The sequence below is a fragment of the Sus scrofa genome, chromosome 14, assembly GCF_054392235.1.
Source record: "Sus scrofa isolate SSC_HxYL_T2T_F1_AM1 chromosome 14, Sscrofa_HxYL_maternal_Yorkshire_Landrace_v2.0, whole genome shotgun sequence".
Taxonomy (NCBI): domain Eukaryota; kingdom Metazoa; phylum Chordata; class Mammalia; order Artiodactyla; family Suidae; genus Sus; species Sus scrofa.
This window is the reverse complement of record NC_139396.1, coordinates 78,018,976-78,040,063: the sequence shown is the minus strand read 5'-3', so window position 1 is coordinate 78,040,063 and position 21,088 is coordinate 78,018,976. Positions and strand designations below refer to the sequence as shown.

At 36.5% G+C, this 21,088-nt stretch overlaps 1 protein-coding gene across 8 annotated transcripts in view; it reads right to left on the bottom strand.

Annotated features, from left to right (window-relative positions):
- The window catches only part of ARID4B (AT-rich interaction domain 4B), a 159,628-nt gene that overhangs the window by 90,235 nt on the left and 48,305 nt on the right, over positions 1-21,088 (bottom strand). For all 8 annotated transcript variants that reach the window (XR_002338970.2, XR_002338969.2, XM_021074399.2 and 5 more), the window contains exons 3-4: positions 6,861-6,971; positions 4,024-4,089 (exon numbers count right to left, since the gene is read on the bottom strand). Coding sequence is in view for 5 of the 8 variants with exons in the window: in XM_021074399.2 (XP_020930058.2) it covers positions 4,024-4,089; positions 6,861-6,971 (177 nt within the window). In the remaining 3 variants the exon portion in view is untranslated. The remainder of the gene's footprint in view (positions 1-4,023; positions 4,090-6,860; positions 6,972-21,088) is intronic.

Sequence of the window (21,088 nt, the reverse complement as noted above, 5' to 3'; positions counted from 1 at the left end):
AAGAAATACCTTTGAAGTTCTCCTTATAAGTTATGAATGAACCAATAATGAAAATCATTTAAAATACTTTCACCTAATTAAGAAAACCCCCATAATTACATTTATATGGTCTTTATAAGTACATCAAACTAAAACACTTCACAGCAAAGCATAACATCAACATATGAACAGACAACCTACTGAATGGGAGAAAACATTTGCAAATCACGTATCTGATAAGGGGTTAAAAACCTAAATATATAAAGAACTCATACAATTCAATGGCAAAAAAAAAAAAAATCAAAGAAGCCAACTGAAAAATGGGCAAAGGTTCTCACACTGCATATAAAAAATAAACTAAAAATGGGATTAAAGTCTTAAAGACCAGAAACCATAAAATTCCTAGAAAAAAACAGAATACTCTTTGACATAAATTGTAGCAGTACTTTTTTTGCATGTCTTCTAAGGCAAAGGAAACCAAAGCAAAAGCAAACAAATGAGAACTAATTAAACTCCAAAGCTTTTCCACAGCAAAGGAAACCATCAACAAAATAAAAAGAGAACCTACTGAACTGTAGAAAATATCAGCAAATGAGGCGGCTAACAAGGGGTTAATATTCAAAATATATAAACAGCTCACAAACTCAATTATCAAAAAAACAAAAAACCTAATTAAAAAACAACCAGAAAATCTGAATAGGCATATTTTCAAAAAAGACATACAGATAATAAACAGGTACATGGAAAGATGCTCAGTATCATGAGGGAAATGCAAATCAAATTCACAATGAGCTATTTCCTGACACCTATTAGAATGGCTTATTATCAAAAAGATAAGAAACAGGAGTTCTTGCTCTGGTGCAATGGTATGGGCAGTGTCTTGGGAGCGCTAGGACGGAGGTTCTATTCCCAGCCCCGCACAGCGGGTTAAGGATCTGGGGTTGCTGCAGCCTCAGCTTAGATCTCAACTGCAGCCTGGATCTGATCCCTGGCCCAGGAACTCTATATGCTGTGGGGCGGCAAAAAAAAGGACAAGAAATAAAATTGTTGGCCAGGATGTGGAATAAAGGAAACCCTCGTGCAACGTTGGTGGGAACGTAAATTGATACAGACACTATAGAAAACAGTACAGAGGGGGCTTCAAAAAATTAAAAACAGAACTACCATATGATCCAGCAATTTCACTTCTGGGTATTTATCTGAAGGAAATGAAAACACTAATTTAAAAGGATATATGCACCTCCAAGTTGGCTGCATGACTATTTACAATAGTGAAGATATGAAAATGATCTGAATATCCATTGATGAATGAATGCATAAAGATACATGTGTGCATGCATATAATCCAGCCATAAAAAAAATAAAATCTTGCCATTTGCAACAACATAGATAGACCTGGGGAGCATTAAGCTAAGTGAAATAAGTGAAACAGAAAAAGACAAATACCATATGATACAACTTATACATGGTGTCTAAAAAACAAACAAAAAACCAAGCTCACAGGCACAAAGAACAGACTGGTTATTGCCAGAGTGGGGAAAGAAGTGGAAGTGGACAAAACGGATAAAGGGGGTCAAGAGGTACAAACTTCTAGTTATAAAATAAATAAATCATGGGTATGTAATGTACAGCAGCGTGACCTTATTGTATTCCAGTCAATAATAATGTACTGAATATTTGAAAATTGGTAAGAGGGTAAATCTTTTTTTGTAATTTTTTTTCTTTTTTCTTTTTGTCTTTTTGGGGCCACACCTGCAGCATATAGAGGTTCCCAGGCTAAGGGTTGAATCGGAGCTGTAGCTGCTGGCCTATGCCACAGCCACAGCAACATGGAATCTGAGCCAAGTCTGCAACCTACACCACAGCTCACAGAAACACCGGATCCTTAACCCACTGAGAGAGGCCAGGGATTGAACCCTCAACCTCATAGTTCCTATTTGGATTCATTTCCACTGTGCCACGACGGGAACTCCAAAAAGGGTAAATCTTAAATGTCCTCATCACAAGAAAAAAAAAATTTGCAACCATATATGGTAATGGATGTTAACTAACTTAACATGGTAATCCTTTTGCAATGTGTACAAATGTTGAATCATTATGCTGAACACCTGACACTAATAATAATATTATAGGTCAATTACATATCAATAAAAATAAAATATATTGGCCTTTATAGTGATAAAAAAAAAACCTGTTCAGAGAAGAGACTGTCAGTCCTACACATGCCCAAAAGAGGGAAAGAAATTCTGAAGAACTGAAAGAACTTTCATTGAGTGTCTACAATCAAATACACAGTCCAATTTTTTAGATTGAATACTTAACTGGTCTAGTATTATTTTCATGTGAACTCACTAAAATTACATTGAGATCAAATGACCACCACTTTGGGAAGGAAGTTAATCTCCTCAAGGAGAAACATTTATCCAAATGATGATACATCTATCCAAATATCAGCTGACAGAAAGCTACTAAGTATATTAGGGAACAATTCAAAATCTATATCCAAAAAAAAAAAAAAATCTATAGACAAGAGAAATACTTTAACAATGTTGAGACCAAAATTTAATATACTTGCCTGTGTCAAAAGCAAAATAGCCTTAAGCCCTAATATATCATTTTAATAAAATAAAAACCAAACAAGCAAAATAAACCAACTCTGCCAAAACCAAAGAGGCTGGAGAAACAGAAGAGAAGAACGGCTTGAGGATACAAAGTAACTATCTTTCCTATCCCTTTCAAAGCTGAACATTTTTTGTACTTGGTATCAGCTAGCCTGTGCCAGGTAAATAGGGTGGTAGGGCACTGAAGAGCTATGTTAGCTTGCGTATAAGGCAAAAACACAAATAAGGCATGAAGACGTGTGTTCTTATCATCCAAAGGGTACAATGCTTTAATTACAGGCTGTGAGTCCATCAGAATTTTGATTCTGCCATTACTGGCTATAAGACCTTAGCCAGATTACTTTAAGTCCCACCTCCCTTCAGTTTCCTCTTCTGTAAATTATAGAAGATAATATGTGCAGAGGACTTTGCACAGTACTAGCATATACTAAGTGCTAAATTATACATGTGCATGTTTTTGTCCTTTTGTCCTTACAAGTGGTATACACGTACAAGTAACATTAAAGATGGCATCTACCAAGCAGAAAGAATGGAAAATAATTTTTACAAGGCAAGATTAAAAAACATAAGTTTTAGTCCTTCATAGTACCTATTATATATTCAAGGTACTAACGTCCTAAGGATCCAATTAAAAGTTTTCAAATCAACCATAAACACAACTGGCAGATACATACATCTAACTAATTACCTGAAAAGTACAGCTTCATTAGGAAAGGATTTTTCTCTTGCATCTATAAACATCTCTTCAGATCTGTTAGCATTTCTTAAAATTAATCCAGCCAGGCCAATGTACATTTCAGACATTCAAAAGGGACAAACAGCACACAGTGGCTGACTACCCACACATTCCTATCAGCTTGCTCACTAGTGGAAAGTAAAGCTGCATTTAATTCACTGGCCAATGAAGAAAAAACTCATGCGAAGAAATAAAATCATCCGTATGTAAGAACGTGTGTATCACTTATAACTGCCTGGTGACTCTTTAAAAAGTTTTCATAGGCTAGCAGATGCTTCAAAGAATTAAAAACTGAGGATTTGTTGTGTTCATTTGTTGTTGTTGTTTTTCACTTTTCACATCATCATGGAATTTATACCACTTGATCCCTAATTCACTTCATCATCTATTAATTCTGGAAATTCTACCCTTTCAGTAAGTGAAAAAAAGATGGGACCCAATCAGATGAGTAAATAATAAGCAATCAATGGTCCCCTGATGTTTATTTCGTTTCTGGACAGTTAGGTTTTGCTGTCATATCAGGTTTTATTAAACATAAAGTCTACTTTTTCTATTAGTATACTTAGAGAGAATTACATATTCATCAACTCAAAAGCAAAGTAACCAGTGAGTTTTTTAAAAGACCAAGCACAACCAGTGTTTCCCACTGAAGCATTAGAATTGATAATGAATAAACAAATGAATTACCTTTAGTGGACCCTTAATGTGGTCATCCTGAACTTCCACTGTTGAAGAATCATGCCTAAATGTTACCTAGAGATTATAAATTTAATTAGCCACCAAAAATAAATAAATAAATAAATAAAGTAACACAAGCTCATTAATGCATGAATTCATTTTTATTACAAATAATCTAAACAAACAGCTGCTTAGTTTATACAAAAATCTCAATCCCTAAGTAGATTAACTGAAAATTTTATTATTTAACAGACAACTTTCCAGACTAACTTACTTGATGTTTTACATATCATATTTTATTCAAAGCTACTGGTTATTAGTTTAATTGTAAAATTTATTTTCCTAAAACATGAGGAAAAAAGAGGTGGCAATCTTAGGCTATTAGGTATTCTACCACCCTGTGAAAGCCTGGCTTAATAATAAGCAGTGGCAACAAACATTTACTGAGAGCCAAGCATCAACTATATGATCTTCGCAACAACCTTATTAGGCAGGTATGACTATTCCCATTTGTTAACAAAGAAAACTGAGGAACAGAAAGTGCAAGTAACTGGTTCATAATCATAGAACTAATATGCGGTTGAGCTGAGATGCAAACTCAGGCCATCTAGATCCAGAACTTTACTCTTTGTATCAATATAGAAATCAGAGAATAAGAAACCAGATGTAAGGTAAGTTAAAATAAAAGAATCAAGTTTAAACGTTTAATTGGTTGGTTTAAAAAAAAAAAAAGATAGCTTCGGTAGTCAGTACAAAAAAGGATGTTTTCCCAATACAAAGCAAGAGTTCCTACCATAGTTTTATCAGATATGTGAGGTAATCAGCTTAGGTAATAGGTTCACAAACCAGCTACGACATAAGTCTTCTACTCAAGAGCATCCCAGACATTTCTGTCTCATACAAAAGCACTACTATACTTTATTTAAATTATGTGCTCAGATATGTCTTTCACTTAAACCGTAAGCCATAAGAATGGAGACTAGTGGGTTTGATTCCTGGTCTGGAAACTTCCACATGTCACAGGTGCCACTCCCCCACACACAAAAAAACAGAGATCAGACCTTAACTAGAGTTTCAATACCTGATATAGTGCTTAGCACAAAGTAAATGCTCAATAAATGAAAACTGACAGGGAAGAAGTGTATCACCAAATTATTGAAAATTATGTTTATTCTGAATCGTAAACAAATTAAACTGGTACAAAAATACACTACCGTATCTGTTGACAAAATCATTAGCTTGGAATGATAAGCAGATTTTTGGAGCAGCAAAAGAAACTGGCAAGAAATTTTAGGTAGCCACTAGTTATAAGACACAAGGTACCAGGTGGTAGTCTGTGCTATCAGCAGAAGCAGTAGAGACTAACAGTTTTCTTCCTCTCATTGATAGCAAGAAATGTCAGGACTGCTATGTATCATTGAGCTGGTTCATTCAAGATACAGGGACATCCAGCTGAGATCACAAATCGGGATAAAATCCAAGGAAGCATGGATATGTAACACTGCTCCTGCCCAAAGGAACACCTTTCTAACCAGCACAAATGTGCTTATCTGCAGTTCAAGCTCTGCCAAGAAGGGTCTCCACCATAAGGGAGGGATTTTGTCTTAATTCACACTAAGCTGTTACATATGTTAGCAGTAGCTCTGTCTCAAAGAGTGAGAAAACTGATTAAAAGCTTCCTCTTCATCTCTAAGATAGTAATGGCAAAAAAAAAAAAAAAAAAAAAAAAAAAAAAGGTGCTCGGGGAACACCAGTGTGTTAAATCTGAACAGGAAATGCCACTATAGGAGCACTGTAAGATAATCACATCACAAGACTTCACGGCACTCAGCATGCGAAAACTGAAGGTAGGATATGGTGGCAGGGAAGGAAGGCAGGCAGGACTAGCATCCTACAGGCTTAGAGTTAATTTAAAGGGCTCATCACAATGGTTCTTAACTAGCAGTCTAAATTAGAATCATCCAGGAAGCTTTCTTCATTATCCGTGAATAAGGAAGGAATCTGGGCATACAAGCATAAGAAAAGCTCCAGAAGGACACTGATACACTCCTTTGGAAGTACAAAACCTCTATGGCCTATTTAACTGGTGATGTTCAAACCAATGTTTTACAGGGTATCTGGATTATAAATCCCTTGAAAACAGATATCAGGTTATTCTCATATCGCCATCCTTTTCGCCTGAGTACCCTGTACAGTTTGCCACTCAATAAATAATTAACAAATGAATAAAGATCTACCTTAAAATATCTCACTTGTCCAATATTTTTCAACACTAATAATTTACTAAAACGTAAGCAACTACCTTTCTTTTCCTGCATTATCTGGACAAAACACAGATTTTTAGAAAGATTTTTCAAGAAAAGTAGAGGATAAGGAATGAACACTCAGATCTACTATCATCAATTATAAATCACATCTTTCATGGTTAAAATGGGGAGGGGGGCTTAAAATTGATGTACTACAGTAATTCCCATTCTGCCACTAATTTGTTATAATGGCCTTGGAAGAAATCACTAACCCTTTATTGAGCCTCATTTTTCTTAAAATTAAGGAATTAAACTATATGACTTCTAAGGGCTCTTCCATATCTAAAAGGCTAACAACATAAATAATACCAAGTCTGTAGTAAAATGGTATTCAAATACCAACTATGATCATCTAATTTCATTCTAATTAGAATACCTCAAAATCACAAGTAATGCTTTGTTTTTAGGTATCTTTATAATCATCACTCCTAGAAACTACAATCATCTTGCAGAAGAAAAAAATTCTTAAGTATATTCACCCAGAAAAGTTAAAATATCAGGTACTAAACATGTAACCTATACAATCTACATATACTATACCTTGACTTTGACTAGTCGTTTTGCCGTCTTGATCTTGGCTTCACAAAAGGCTCCTCTGTATTTAGCACTCACATCAGTGCCCACTGTCAAATAGGGAGGTTCATCAAGGGCCTAAAAATGCAAACAAATATAATTAGATTTAAACTCTCTAATTCTTTCCCACAATCACACCTCAGAATGGCAGTTCTAATCCTGTTATAGCTAGAAAAGTTATAATAGATGAAAGTATTATTAATAAGAACAATCTATAAAATAATCTAACTTAAAAATAAGTAAAATACAAACAACAAGGTCCTAATGTATTCATCCTGTGATAAGCCATGGTGGACAAGAATAGAAAAAATGCCTACTTAAATGTTCTAAACTGAACACTATATAAAATGCAAAGGCATCTTTTTTCTCTATATAAAATACATATGGTCCAAGATATGAATTAGCTCAATCACCAGTCTATCAATTCATCCACCCCTCCATCCACCCATTCAAATATTTTTTTTTACTAAATGACCCACTGAAAGAAAAGGCAGGTCCTTAAAGCTCAGCTAAGAAATTTTCTTTTAACATTGAGGCTTTATCTTGGCAGCCACCCAAATTCAGAACACCTTTGTTATATCCCTTTCTAAACAATTCTAAGGTATAACAGCATAAAAGGGGGTGGGAAAACTACATGTAGTCAGATTACTGGTGAAAACTACATGAAAAAATTCAATTTGTTGCAGAAAAAGCCTTTGACAAAATCCAACACGCATTTCTGATAAATACCCTTCAGAAAGTGGACATAGAAGGAACCTGCCTCAATACAATTAAGGCCATATATGACAAACCCAGAGCTGACATCATTCTCAATAGTGAAAAGCTGAAAGAATTCCCACTGAAATCAAGAACAAGACAAGGATGTCTGCTCTCACCACTATCATTCAACATAGTTTTGGAAGTTCTAGCCACAGCAATCAGAGAAGAAAAAGAAATAAAAGGAACCCAAATTGGAAAGGAAGAAGTAAAACTATCACTATTTGCAGATGACATGATACTACCTAGAGAATCCTAAAGACTCTAACAGAAAACTGTTACAGCTCATCCAGAAATTTGTCAAAGTCGCAGGATACAAAATTAATACACAAAAATTGACTGCATTTCTATATACTAACCATGAAAGATCAGAAAGTGAAATTAGGGAAACAATCCCGTTTACCACTGCATCCAAAAGAATAAAATACTTAGGAATAAACCTACCTAAATAGACAAAAGACCTGTACTCTGAAAACTATAAGACACTGATGAAACAAATCAAAGATGACACAAATAGATGGAAACACATACCATGCTCTTGGATTGGAAGAGTTAATATTATCAAAATGACTATACTACCCAAGGCAATCTACAGATTCAATGCAATTCCTATCAAATTACCAAGGACATTTTTCACAGAACTCGAACAAAATATTTCAAAGTTTGTTTGGATGCACAAAAGACCCAGAATAGCCAAAGACATCCTGAAAAAGAAAAATGGAGCTGGAGGAATCAGGCTCCCGGACTTCAGACTATACTACAAAGCTATAGTCATCAAAACTGTATGGTACTGGCACAAAGACAGAAATATAGATCAGTGCAACAGGATAGAAAGCCCAGAAATAAACCCACACACCTACAGGGAACTAATCTATGACAAAGGAGGCAAGAATATACAACGGAGAAAAAACAGCCTGTTCAATAAGTGGTACTGGGAAAACTGGACAGACACATATAAAAGAATGAAATTAGAACACTCCCTAACACCATACACAAAAATAAACTCAAAATGGATTAAAGACCTAGATATAAGACCAGACACTATAAAACTCTTAGAGGAAAACATAGGCCAAACACTCTCTGACATAAACGACAGACAGCAACATCTTCTCAGATCCACCTCTTAATGACAACAAAAACAAAAATAAACAAATGGGACTTAATTAAACTTAAAAGTTTCTGCACAGCCAAGGAAACCCTAAACAAAATGAAAAGACAACCCACAGAATGGGAGAAAATATTTGCAAATGAATCGACTGACAAGGGATTCACCTCCAAAATTTATAAATACCTTCTGCAGCTCAGTACCAAAAAACACAAACAACCCCATCAAAAAATGGGCAGATCTAAACAGACAATGCTCCAAAGAAGACATACAGATGGTCAAAAAACACGTGAAAAGATGTTCAACATCACTCATCATTAGAGAAATGCAAATCAAAACCACTATGAGGAACCACCTTACACCAGCCAGAATGGCCATTGTCAAAAAGTCTACAAACATAAGTGCTGGAGAGGGTGCGGAGAAAAGGGAACCCTATTACACTGTTGGTGGGAATGTAATTTGGTGCAACCACTATGGAAAACAGTGTGGAGATTCCTCAGAAAAAAAAAAAAAAAAAATAGAATTACCATTTGATCCAACAATCCCACTCCTGGGCATCTATCCAGAGAAAACCATGACTCAAAAAGACACATGTACTCCAATGCTCACTGAAGCACTATATACAAGAGCCAAAACCTGGAAACAACCTAAATGCCCATCAAAAGACGAGTGGATCAAGAAGATGTGGTACATATACACAATGGAATATTACTCAGCCATTAAAAGAAACGAAATACTGGCATTCTTAGCAACATAGATGGACCTAGAAATTATCATGCTAAGTGAAGTCACTCAGACAATGACACCAACATTAAATGCTATCTCTTACATGTGGAATCTAAAAAAAGACACAATGAACTTTGCAGAAGAGATACTGATCACAGACTTTGAAAAACTTATGGTTTCCAAAGGAGACAAGTTGGGGGGTGGGGGGGAAGCACTGAGGGTTTGGGATGGAAATGCTATAAAATTTGGTTGTGATGATTGTTGTACAACTATAAGTGTAATTAAATTCATTGAGTAATAACAAAAAGAAATTCAATTTGAAAAAAATCTCAAGTACAAATAAGCCAAAATGTCCAAAATGCTGTTTATTTCCCATCTACAATAAATATTATTTTAAGTTTCCTCACCTGTGATTTAATTTTTTTTTTTTTTTTTTTTTGGTCTTTTTAGGGCCGAACCTGTGGCTTATAGAAGTTGCCAGGCTAGGGGTTGAATTGGAGCCACAGCTGCCGACCTACACCACAGCCACAGCAGCGCTAGATCTGAGCCACATCTGTGACGTACACTGCAGCTCACAGCAACACTGGATCCATAACCCACTGAGTGGGGCCAGGGATCGAACTTGCTCCTCATGGATACCAGTAGGGTTTGTTACCACTGAGCCACAACAGGAACTCCTAATTTTTTAATAGTCCTAAACTAGCTGTTCTTTTTAGAATCAGGTGCTTTTTGCCACAGGATCTATTTCTGTTCCACAGGAATTCTACTTACATTAATCAACTCCAAAGCCAAAGAAAGATTATATAAGTAACTTTTCCCAAAGTGTTTTACAAGAAATACTAATATCTCAAGATGCTCTACCAGGAGTTCCTGCTATGGTACAATGGGATCAGTGGCGTCTCTGCAGCGCCAGGATGCAGGCTCAGTGGGTTAAAGGTTCTGACATGTTCACAGCTACAGCTCGGATTCAAACCCTGGCCCAGGAATGCCCATATGCCACCCGTGCAGCCATTAAGAAAAAAAAAAAAAAAATCAAGATGCTCTACCAGGAAAAAAAGGAGTTGGAGGTTTGGGAAAATCAGTTTACCGAATGAATTCCTACTCTGCTTCATCATTTCCCAGTCTATTTGTCCAAAGAACCCTTTTTAAAAAAATGAACATCTATTAACATCCTGTAGAAATTAAATGGACCGTAAGGTAGAAAATGCTATTACACAGCAATAAATAACGAAAATATCAATCTCATTTGGATTTTGAAATAAATTCACCTCTACTAGATGAGACCTCTAAAAAAAAAAAAAAATTCCAAAGCCAGAACAAAAGTAACCGTAAGTATATCAAATAATTTTAATAACACTTTTAAAGGTGGGAAGGTATCACAAACCAAAACAAGGATGCTACAACTACAAATATCTGAACACTCTCCTCAATGGCCATTTGCCTCACATTCTATGTATTTCATGAAAAGTATTTTTAAAAAAACCCTCAAAACATATCAAGTATATTATTTCCTAAAACTATTTAGGAAAATACCTATATTTCAATTCATTTACATCATAACAGACGTGTATCTTCATAGAAAGATAATCATTTCTGGACTGCTGTTTTAAAACTTGGTATCATTAATCAACTATAATTTGATAACTCTATACTGTTCCTGCACTTAAAGTTAATAAATGCACTTCTACTTTATGCCTTGTCCCTCTTAAAATGTCATTTTCCTTGGTCAAAATTCTGATTAAATTCTAGAAAACCTAGTGGTCTATTTTAGCAATACTATGAAAGGGACTTAATGTACTTCACCTAGGAATTTTAGGAAAATTTCAAAAAGACATTATTCCACCTTGTTCAATTGGTTATTATGTGTTAGGGCTAGAAAAGCCCAAATGGTGGGGCACTTTTCATGACCATAAAGCTCATGACTCTTCAAAACTTGCAACTTCTCCCACTAACACTTCCTGCCTTGTTAGTAAAATTTTATTTTTATAGACAAATAGCATAGTCAAATAAATTAAAACTAATGAGGAACCAGAAATTGTGAAATGTAGAAGAGATAAGAGAGCATCTAAAAGTTGCCTACTCAGGAACAAATAATTATTTAAGAAGTGACAAGCTTTTTAGACATTTTTATTATAAAGAGTTCTGAACAAAAAAAGGGGGGGAAGAGAATAGTGATATATTTAGACTACTAGTATACAGAAACCCATTTACATATTCTTTTCATTAATATTCATGTCAAACACTGGCAACATTCCAACCACAGCAAACTATATTATTGAGCAGATTTATTCAACTTGAATTTGAGAAAGGGGATCCCCACCCCAAAGAAGTCCATCCCACATCCTTACTGACATGAAAATCCATGTTGACAGAAAAGAATAATAATTACCTCAAATATAGTGAGGGCAAATTATTATTTTGAAGGGTAATATTTTCCTTCCTTCAAGTGGAAACACATGAAAAGCAATTAGCCAAGTATATAAAGAAAATATCTATTAGAAAAATACTTTAAAATGAAAGCCAAAGTCTAAAGAAAACCTGCTAAATACATTGTTAGAGCAGTGTTCATTTGTTTAAAACAGCACAGGAAAAGCAAAGATCTACGTTTTGGCCTCCCCCCCCCTTTTTTAAATCATCCTAGTTAAGTTATTATTCCAAAATTCTCATCATTAGATAAGTAAAATAATGTGGATTCTACATACATTTAACAAACCTATGTCAAAGGATTAGGGTTATAAAAATGGTCAGAATGGGATACTCTGAGACATAACTGTGTAGAAGTGAAACTATGCTAACCAAAGTTTGAATGAGAATTTCTACAGAAAAACAAATGAAACGCACAAGCTACACAATCAGATTTGTATATGTAATTTTAGTAGGCCATAAAATTATCGCTCTATCATTACTAGAATGTGAGACTAATAGCAAAGGCTTTCAAAGCAGAAAGACTAGGTCTTAATCCTAGCTCTATTCCTTATGCTAACTAGATGAATTTTTTTTTTTTTTTTTTTTTGGCTTTTTGCCTTTTCTAGGGCTGCTTCCTGCAGCATATGGAGGTTTGGAGGTTCCCAGACTAGGGGTTGAATAGGAGCTATAGCCGCCGGCCTACACCAGAGCCACAGCAACTCGGGATTGGAGCTGCACGTCTGCAACCTACACCAGAGCTCACAGCCACGCCAGATTCTTAACCCACTGAGCAAGGCCAGGGATCAAACCCGCAATCTCTCGGTTCCTAGTCGGATTCGTTAACCACTGTGCCACGATGGGAACTCCCACTAGATGAATTTTTATAGGCCACGGAACCACTCTAAACTTCAGTTTCCACATCAAGAAAATAGGGTGGGTCCATATTAGAAAGTACTCAATTATGATGCCAGAGGTATTTAGCTATTCACAATTATAATTACGAAACACTCAGTGTGGGCAAACAAGTCATTACAGCAATGTAAATTCAGATGTCACATCTTCCTTTTTTCTTTTTAAAATGGGAGAGGCAAAACTTCATTTTAAATTATCGCATCATAAGTGCAAAGTGAAAGTCAAACCACTTTTCTCACTTTTTCAACCAATATCAATATTTCTCAGAACATAATATTTCTCAGCATTAAAGCTAATGAGAACATATTATAGGATAATTGGTAATACGTCTTTATGTCTTTACTTTTTCTACTTCTAGAAATGGAGAAATATTCAAAGATATATGTTTTATAAACACACACACACACATACACACACACACAGAAGAAGCATGCATATTAAAGATAAAAAACAACTGTTTTATTAACCTATGAGAAAGAGGGTGAAATGGAGGGGTATGTATACGTAAATATCTTATTCAAATTACGTCTTCCTGTTTTTGTGTTTTGTTTTGTTTTCGCTTTTTAGGGCCACACCTGCTGCACATGGAAGTTCCCAAGCTAGGGGGTCATTTCAGAGCTGGAGCTGCCAGCCCATGCCACAGCCACAGCAAAGCAGCATCCAAGTCCCATCTGCGACCTACACCACAGCTCATGGCAACGCCAGACCCCCCTGACCCACTGAACAAGGCCAGGGATCAAACCTGTATCTTCTTGGATAATAGATTCATTTCTGCTTAGCCACAATGTGAACTCCATGTCTTCCTGTTCTGTTTTTTTTTTAAAGGTTCTTTTTCTTTTCTTTTTTTTTTTTTTTTACAATTGGCATGTATTATTTGCCATTCCTTTTATTTTCCTTCTTTTAAAAATGCATACTAAGGAACATTTCAAAGTCAGTCATTAAATGCAAGTCTGAAAGGGGAAGAAAGCACCAAGCCCAATGTCAACGAGACACTTCTGACTGAAGGAGCTGGGGTGCTGGGGTGCTGCTGGGGGAGGGGTCAATGGGTTGGTAAGACATCCCCAACTCCTGAGTGCAGGAGACACCAGCCACAGGCTCTTGATTTAGATTCTTAGGTTCAAATCTACCACTTAGTAGTCAGAAGATCTTGCCTCTAGATATAATAAAAACATTGACTATCTCAGGGGGAAGACCGAAATGCTACATGTAAAGTATTTATTAGAATAGGACCCAGCATGTAATACCAAATGAAACAATAGTAACAATAAATGGCTGTTATTATTACTCAATAATCTGGGGCACAACTGTGAGTTTAAAAAAATTTTAGGTCCTATACTAAAGATATCCCACATAAACAGAACAGATGCCACTATAATGGTGTATATGGGGGTGGAGGGGTGTTAATATTATCCCCCTTATTCAGGAGTTCCCTTCATGGCTCATCGCTTAATGAACCCTACTAGAAACCATGAGGATGCACGTTCAATTCCTGGCTTGCTCAGTGGGTTAAGGATCCAGTGTTGCCATGAGCTGTGGTGCAGATCACAGACGCAGCTTGGATCCCACGTTGCTGTGGCTGTGGTGTAGGCCAGCAGCTGTAGCTCTGATTTGACCCCTAGCCTGGGAACTTCCATATGCCGTGGGTGTGGCCCAGGAAAAAAAAAAAAGCAAAAAAAAAAAAAATTATCCCCTTATTCAATTCAGAAATACAGTAATCATGATTTTTTCATTTTTTAAAGTTTTACTGAAATACAGCAGACATACACTGCTGTGATAATTTCTGCTGTGTAATAATAATGATGATTCAGTTATACATATACACACATCCATTTTTTTTTTAATGGCCACACCTGCAGCATATGAAACCTGGGGCCTGCGATCAAATCGGAGCTGCAGCTGAGGCAACACCAGATCGTTTAACCCACTGTGCCAGGCTAGAGATCGAACCCGCAGCCTCCACAGTGTCCTGGGCTGCTGCAGTCAGATTCTTAACCCACTGTGTCACAGGGGACACTCCACACACTTCCATTCTTTTTCATATTCTTTTCCCATGTAGATCATCACAGAATAATGGGTAGAGTTCCCTGTCCCATACAGCAGGTACCCACTGGCCAGTTATTTTAATCATGTTGAATTCTAGTAGCAAGAGAAGTTAAGTACTTGTGGAGATACTCTATAAAGTCTACCACAGTCCTTTAGCGTGGCAGAAGAACAACCAAGATTACACACCTATTTTGAAGCTACTGTACTTTTTTTTGGGGGGGGGGGGTCTTTAGCAACACTGGATCCCAGCCACATCTATGACCTACACCACAGCTCACAGCAACATGAGGCTACTGAACTTTGATCCAATGCAGAGATATACAAAGAATCATGTCAGCACATCTACTAAGATTCCTCTGACTAATACCAACCCTGTTAGGTGTACATGTATATCACCAGAAAAAAACTCTTACCACCTTCTTCTGTTTTTGTTCTGCTTCTCTGATTTTGGTCAAAAATACAGACCATCTCAGAGGCTAAAATAAAATGTTTTTACATAGCACCTCCACGCCAAAAAGGAAATTAAACTACTAAGTTACCATCCCTTTGTTTAGCAAACAGAACAGTTTTCCAGTTGTCAAGGCAACAGCTACCTCACAGTTAGTTATCTGAACAATGCTGAAACAATTATTTTTCTAGTCAATCTACCAAATGTCCTAGCTGGCACCTAAAAATCACAAAATTTCATGGGAACACTAAAAAGCATAAGCAATTTTTAAATTAGCTACTGCTGAAAAATAATCCTTGAAGAAGCCAAAATATCATGGAAATAAATAAGTATCCAAATGAATCAACAGTAATCTCTAACGTGCCTTGGGCTACAATACACCAAATCTATGTTTTAGAAAGACAGCAGCTGAATCCATTCTCCAAATGACTAATGTCGACACTGCCTAGGAAATATTCAGTTATTCAAGATCAATTTTTTAAAAAGCAAAACATGCAAGATGACATTTTATTGAGGTAGATTTTTAAAGAGTAAGCATTCAAAGTGGTTACTAAGGCAGTGCCCAAAGCAGGCAAGGAACAAAAAAAAACAAGACATTGAGCTGAATGCTAAAACTCTCAGTAAATAAATGTATTTAAACACAATGTGACAATAAATCTATGAAAACAAGCTTTTCATATATAGAGACATTAAAATAATAACAGAAATAACTGCAGTAGACAAATGAATGAAAAAACACATCTATACATCAAAGAGTATATAATCTTAAAGCAAAATTTAAAAATAAAAGGCATAATTTTTTAGGACATACCAAATAATGAGTACACTGAAGAAATAAATAAAACTATGAAATCTAACTTTAAAATCTGCTATGGAGCCATTTCCTCTCCTCCTCTTCATGTGGTTCTAAGGATATGGAGTAGCAGCAGGTCAGGGCTGGGGACAGGAAGTATGGGACAGATGCTGAGAGTGCAAGGTGGCGAGGAGGAGGCTGGAGCCATGTGGAAGCACAGGCAAGTTCTGTGGCTGAGGATGTGGTGGGAGCTAAGCAGAGACAGAGGAAATGGGCAGTGTGGTTGGAAGATGTGTTATAGTGACCAAACAAGTAAACTGAATGATCAAATAATTCAATATGCCAAGGATAGCAGGGACCATGTTTCTCACTGATGAAGAAATTTAAAGGGAAGGAAGGGGAAAGGCTAAAAAGAAATCTATGGTATTGGACTGGAATTAGAAATATGGTGTATATATACATACATATATACCCACAAATGAACAAGTAGTTGTAGATATATATGTGCATACAGTGTACACGCATACATATTTTTTGTGTACATCACTGTGTGTGTTCATATATACATCCATATATTTTCCTAATTCTGTCCACTAAAAACAACTAACAGCCCAGTAACAAAAAGCATACCAGGAGTTCTCGTCGTGGCGCAGTGGTTAACGAATCCGACTAGGAACCATGAGGTTGCGGGTTCGATCCCTGCCCTTGCTCAGTGGGTTAACGATCCAGCACTGCCGTGAGCTGTGGTGTGAGTTGCAGGCACGGCTCAGATCCCGTGTTGCTGTGGCTCTGGCATAGGCTGGCAGCTACAGTTCCGATTCAACCCCTAGCCTGGGAACCTCCATATGCCGCGGGAGCGGCCGAAGAAATGGCAAAAAAAAAAGACCAAAAAAAAAAAAAAAAAAAAGGCATACCAGCGGCTTGATTTCTAAAACCCATCCAACATTAAAAGGAATCAGGGATCCTTGGAGAAATGGCTAATTTCAAAATTGGCAGGGAAAATACAGGTAGAATCTAAAACATCTTGTGCCAGAAGTAAGGAAATGCTCAATGAATGATGGGACATTTCAAAGGGACATAGGAGCCACCTTGAAGGGCTCCTTCTGGCCATATGGGGGAAATTTTCAGCATCAAAATAAATACTGGTTGTCCTATTATCTTGTTGGGATGTACACATATGTCAAAACTGAATGACTTAAGATGTGTATATTCCACTATAAATTATACCCAGTTTTAAAAATTTATGATAGTAATAAATCATAACCTACTCAAGTAAAACTTATTTCCATGAGTCCATAATGATAAATAAATGATGAATAAATAAATGGAGAAAAATGAAAAAGTAGGAGAAAAGCTCTTCCATATAGTAAAATGTTAATAAATGTAGCGGGAATGACGGAAACAAAAAAATCATCTTTTGGCAACCGTCATGAAAGTGACTGATTCTATACAGTCAATATACAGTCAATAAACTGAAAGTAAAGATTTGAAGAACAGGACCCTGCCACATTCCTGAATACTAGTCATCTATCAGTGGTGGAATGATGCAATACTCTGAAAACAAAAGTGCATCTTTTCTGTGGTATACCTACCAAGAATGACAACGACAATGAGAAAAATTAGATTTACAGAATGTAAGGTTTGTATTCCTTAAAACTCTAAAGGATGTAAAACAAGGAAAACTGGAAAAGAGTTTCAAACTGAAGCAGTCTGAAAAGACGTGATAATCAGATGCTACATGTATTTTTGAACTGTGCATGGACCAGAAAGTAAAGAGACCTTATTAGGAGGGCTGGTAAAATGTGAAAGGAGTCTGAGAAGAGGATGGTAGTATCATACCAATGCTGACTTCCTGATTTAGAGGGTTGAATGCAGGATAAGTAGAAGAGTGAGTGTCCTTTCTTTTGGGAATTACACTGGGGAGTATTTAGGGGCGACAGGACATCATGTCTGCAGCTCATTCTTAATGTTTGAAGGTAATGAGAACCGCTATGTGTTTAGAGAGATTACATGAATTCTTTATGCTATAAATTTCAAATTCATGAAAATAAATTATTTTTATAGTAGTATATATTTATTGGGCATTTGCATATCTTTCACCTGTCTTTCTATTTTTTTTAAAAAACTGGATTGTAAAAATTCTTGCATATTAAAAAAAAAAAAAAAGGGAGTTCCCATTGTGGTGCAGCAGAAACGGATCCAACTAGGAACAATGAGGTTGCAGGTTCGATCCCTGGCCTTGCTCAGCAGGTCAAGGATCTGGCATTGCCATGAGCTGTGGTGTAGGTCACAAACATAGCTTGGATCTAGCGTTGCTGTGGTTGTGGTGTAAACCAACGGTTACAGCTCCGATTAGACCCCTAGCCTGGGAACCTCCACATACCTCGGGTGTAGCCCTAAAAAGACAAAAAAAAAAAAAGAAAGAACCCCTTCCCCCCAATACAAAAATATTCTCTGGATGCTACCCATATTTCTTTCCCTTCTTTTTTAAAATTATATTTTATTTACAATGTTGTGCCAATTTTCTGCTCTACAACAAAGGGACTTAGTCATACATATATATATGTATATATAATATATATATATATATATTTTCTTTTTTTTGTCTTTTTAGGGCTGCACCCACGGCATATGGAAGCTCCTAAGCTAGGGGTCAAACTGGAGCTACAGCTGCCAGCCTGACCATAGCCACACCAGATATGAGCCACATCTGCAACCTACACCACAGCACACAGCAAAGCAGGATCCTTAACCCACGGAGTGAGGCTGGGGATCAAACCCACATCTTCATGGATACTAGTCAAGTTTGTTACTGTTGAGCCATGATGGGAACTCCAACAACTTATAAATTTATAAGTAAATTTTAGAACCACATTTATTAACCAGAGAGAGACCTACATATTCAGAAAGATCAAGAGAGGAGTGTGTTCATGATATCAGCAAAGAGGTAAGTGAGAAATATATTGGGGAGGGCAATTTAAGTGCCTCCTGTAAGACATTATTCTGTGTGTCAAAAAAGCAAAGGCACTATCCTCATATAACACAAAGGTAGCCAATTTATTTTGCCCTGAGAAGAGGCAAAATATTATTTGTTATCTTGCTAGTGAGGTCAAAGCCTCATTCAAATGGATGTGCTTTGGCGTAACATCACTCTCAGAACGTACTGTGCTTATTTATAATATTTAAACTTTAATACTCAAAATTAGTGGTACAGACAGTTCAAAAACCAGAAACAAGAAAACCCTCATAAACTGGCATTGTTATGGAGGCACGAGAGTAATATCTACTCACATGAATTAGAAGCAATAAGTAGGACATTTTGAAATGTCACAAAGTCCTTACAATGCATCTAGAGAACATTTTCTAAGAGTTTGCTTGATTACCAAAAATAATAATCCTTAAAACTCCCCATCAACCAAATTTTTTAGATGACAAAAATAACAATATTACAGGAGCCTTCTTGTGGTGCAGTGGGTTAAGAATCCAGCATTGTCACTGCAGCGACTTGGGTCACTGTGGTGGCGCAGGTTCGACCCCTAGGCTGGGAACTTTCATACGCCATAAGCACAGGCAAAAAAAATTTACAACGTTGTTTTATTACTAATAAAACTAATAGTAGGAAACATCAAATTAGTAGAAGCATCTTTCTTCTGAGAGATGAATATTAGAATACCATTCCAGATATTTTCCCCTGGCAAAACAACCAACCAGATACATGACAGAGAGTTTTAGCAACTACTCTTCATTGAAAACTTTTATTTTTTACTTAACGAAGTCTGAATTTTCTTTCATATCTTAAATGTGATTCTATAAAGTAATCCCTAATTGCTATATAGTTTTACCTGTGCTGAACCAACTTTTATATACCTATTTCTTCAGGACTGTGGAAAGAGGGCAATAAAGGTAGAGAAGAAATGAGAGAAGAGAGGTGGATAAAACAGAGGATGACAAGATTGTAAGAGTAAAGACAAGAAGAGAAGAAGCAGAGAGAACAAGGAAGCAAATTCTGTGGACTTGGGGTTTGAACCTTATTTCAGCAGCTCTCTGGAGGCAAGTCATCTCCTAATTGTTACCTGATTTCAGAGTGTTGTCTATTTGAATTGCTCAATGTATAGATTAAGACGGGCAAATGTGAAAGTTCTCTGGCTTTGTGACTGCTATTCATTCACTTAGTAACTTTCTGTCTTAGGGTATGTCACCCCACCACTTTGATTTTTCACTTTCTCTCTGAAAACTGATCTTCTGGGGTGCTTGCAAGTTTTAAATTAAATTAGGTGGCATATTTAGAGTCTTTAGGAGACTAACAGGTCCTGGGTAAACACTCAGAAAGTATTAGATTAAACCATATGAGACTGCCATTTTTCATAAACCAGAAAAGGTCAATTATTGGAAATTTTATATTTCGTTCAACCTAATACTGATTTTTCCCATTTCTTTTAAGCAGCTGGGAAACCACAGACCAACCTTCCAAGACACATTAACAGTTCTGTCCCACAATCTGCTTGGATCCTGCTCCTGCTCCTGCTCTATTGCCCATGAGCAAAACAGAGCTTTGCACTACTAAACACTCTGGAGCTCATGGGACTCCACTTATGTATATTTCCTCCTGTTGCCAGATGACTGGGCCTCACACAGAACTCTGGGTTCTGGGCAACCAACACTAGACTCATACTAAGGAGCTACTGCTATTTTTTCCCCATTCAATGGCTGTCTGGCCCACCAATCAAGTTTTTGTCCTGTTTTATATACTCAAGAATATAACTTCAAAGAAGTCATCAAAAAGAAACAGTAATCTCTGTGATCACTTGAGACTCTATCCATTATTTATGCACTGACCAAAAGAAACTGGAACACATAGTACATAATAAATATTCTAAGTCACAGGATTCACTCTAAGTTCAGAGCCCTAATGTATTAACTCTTTTGGTAATCAATGCTACAGTATTCATCTCTGTCCCAAATACTGGCTTTGCTTGTCCCAAATGGGTACAAACATTCTGTAAAGG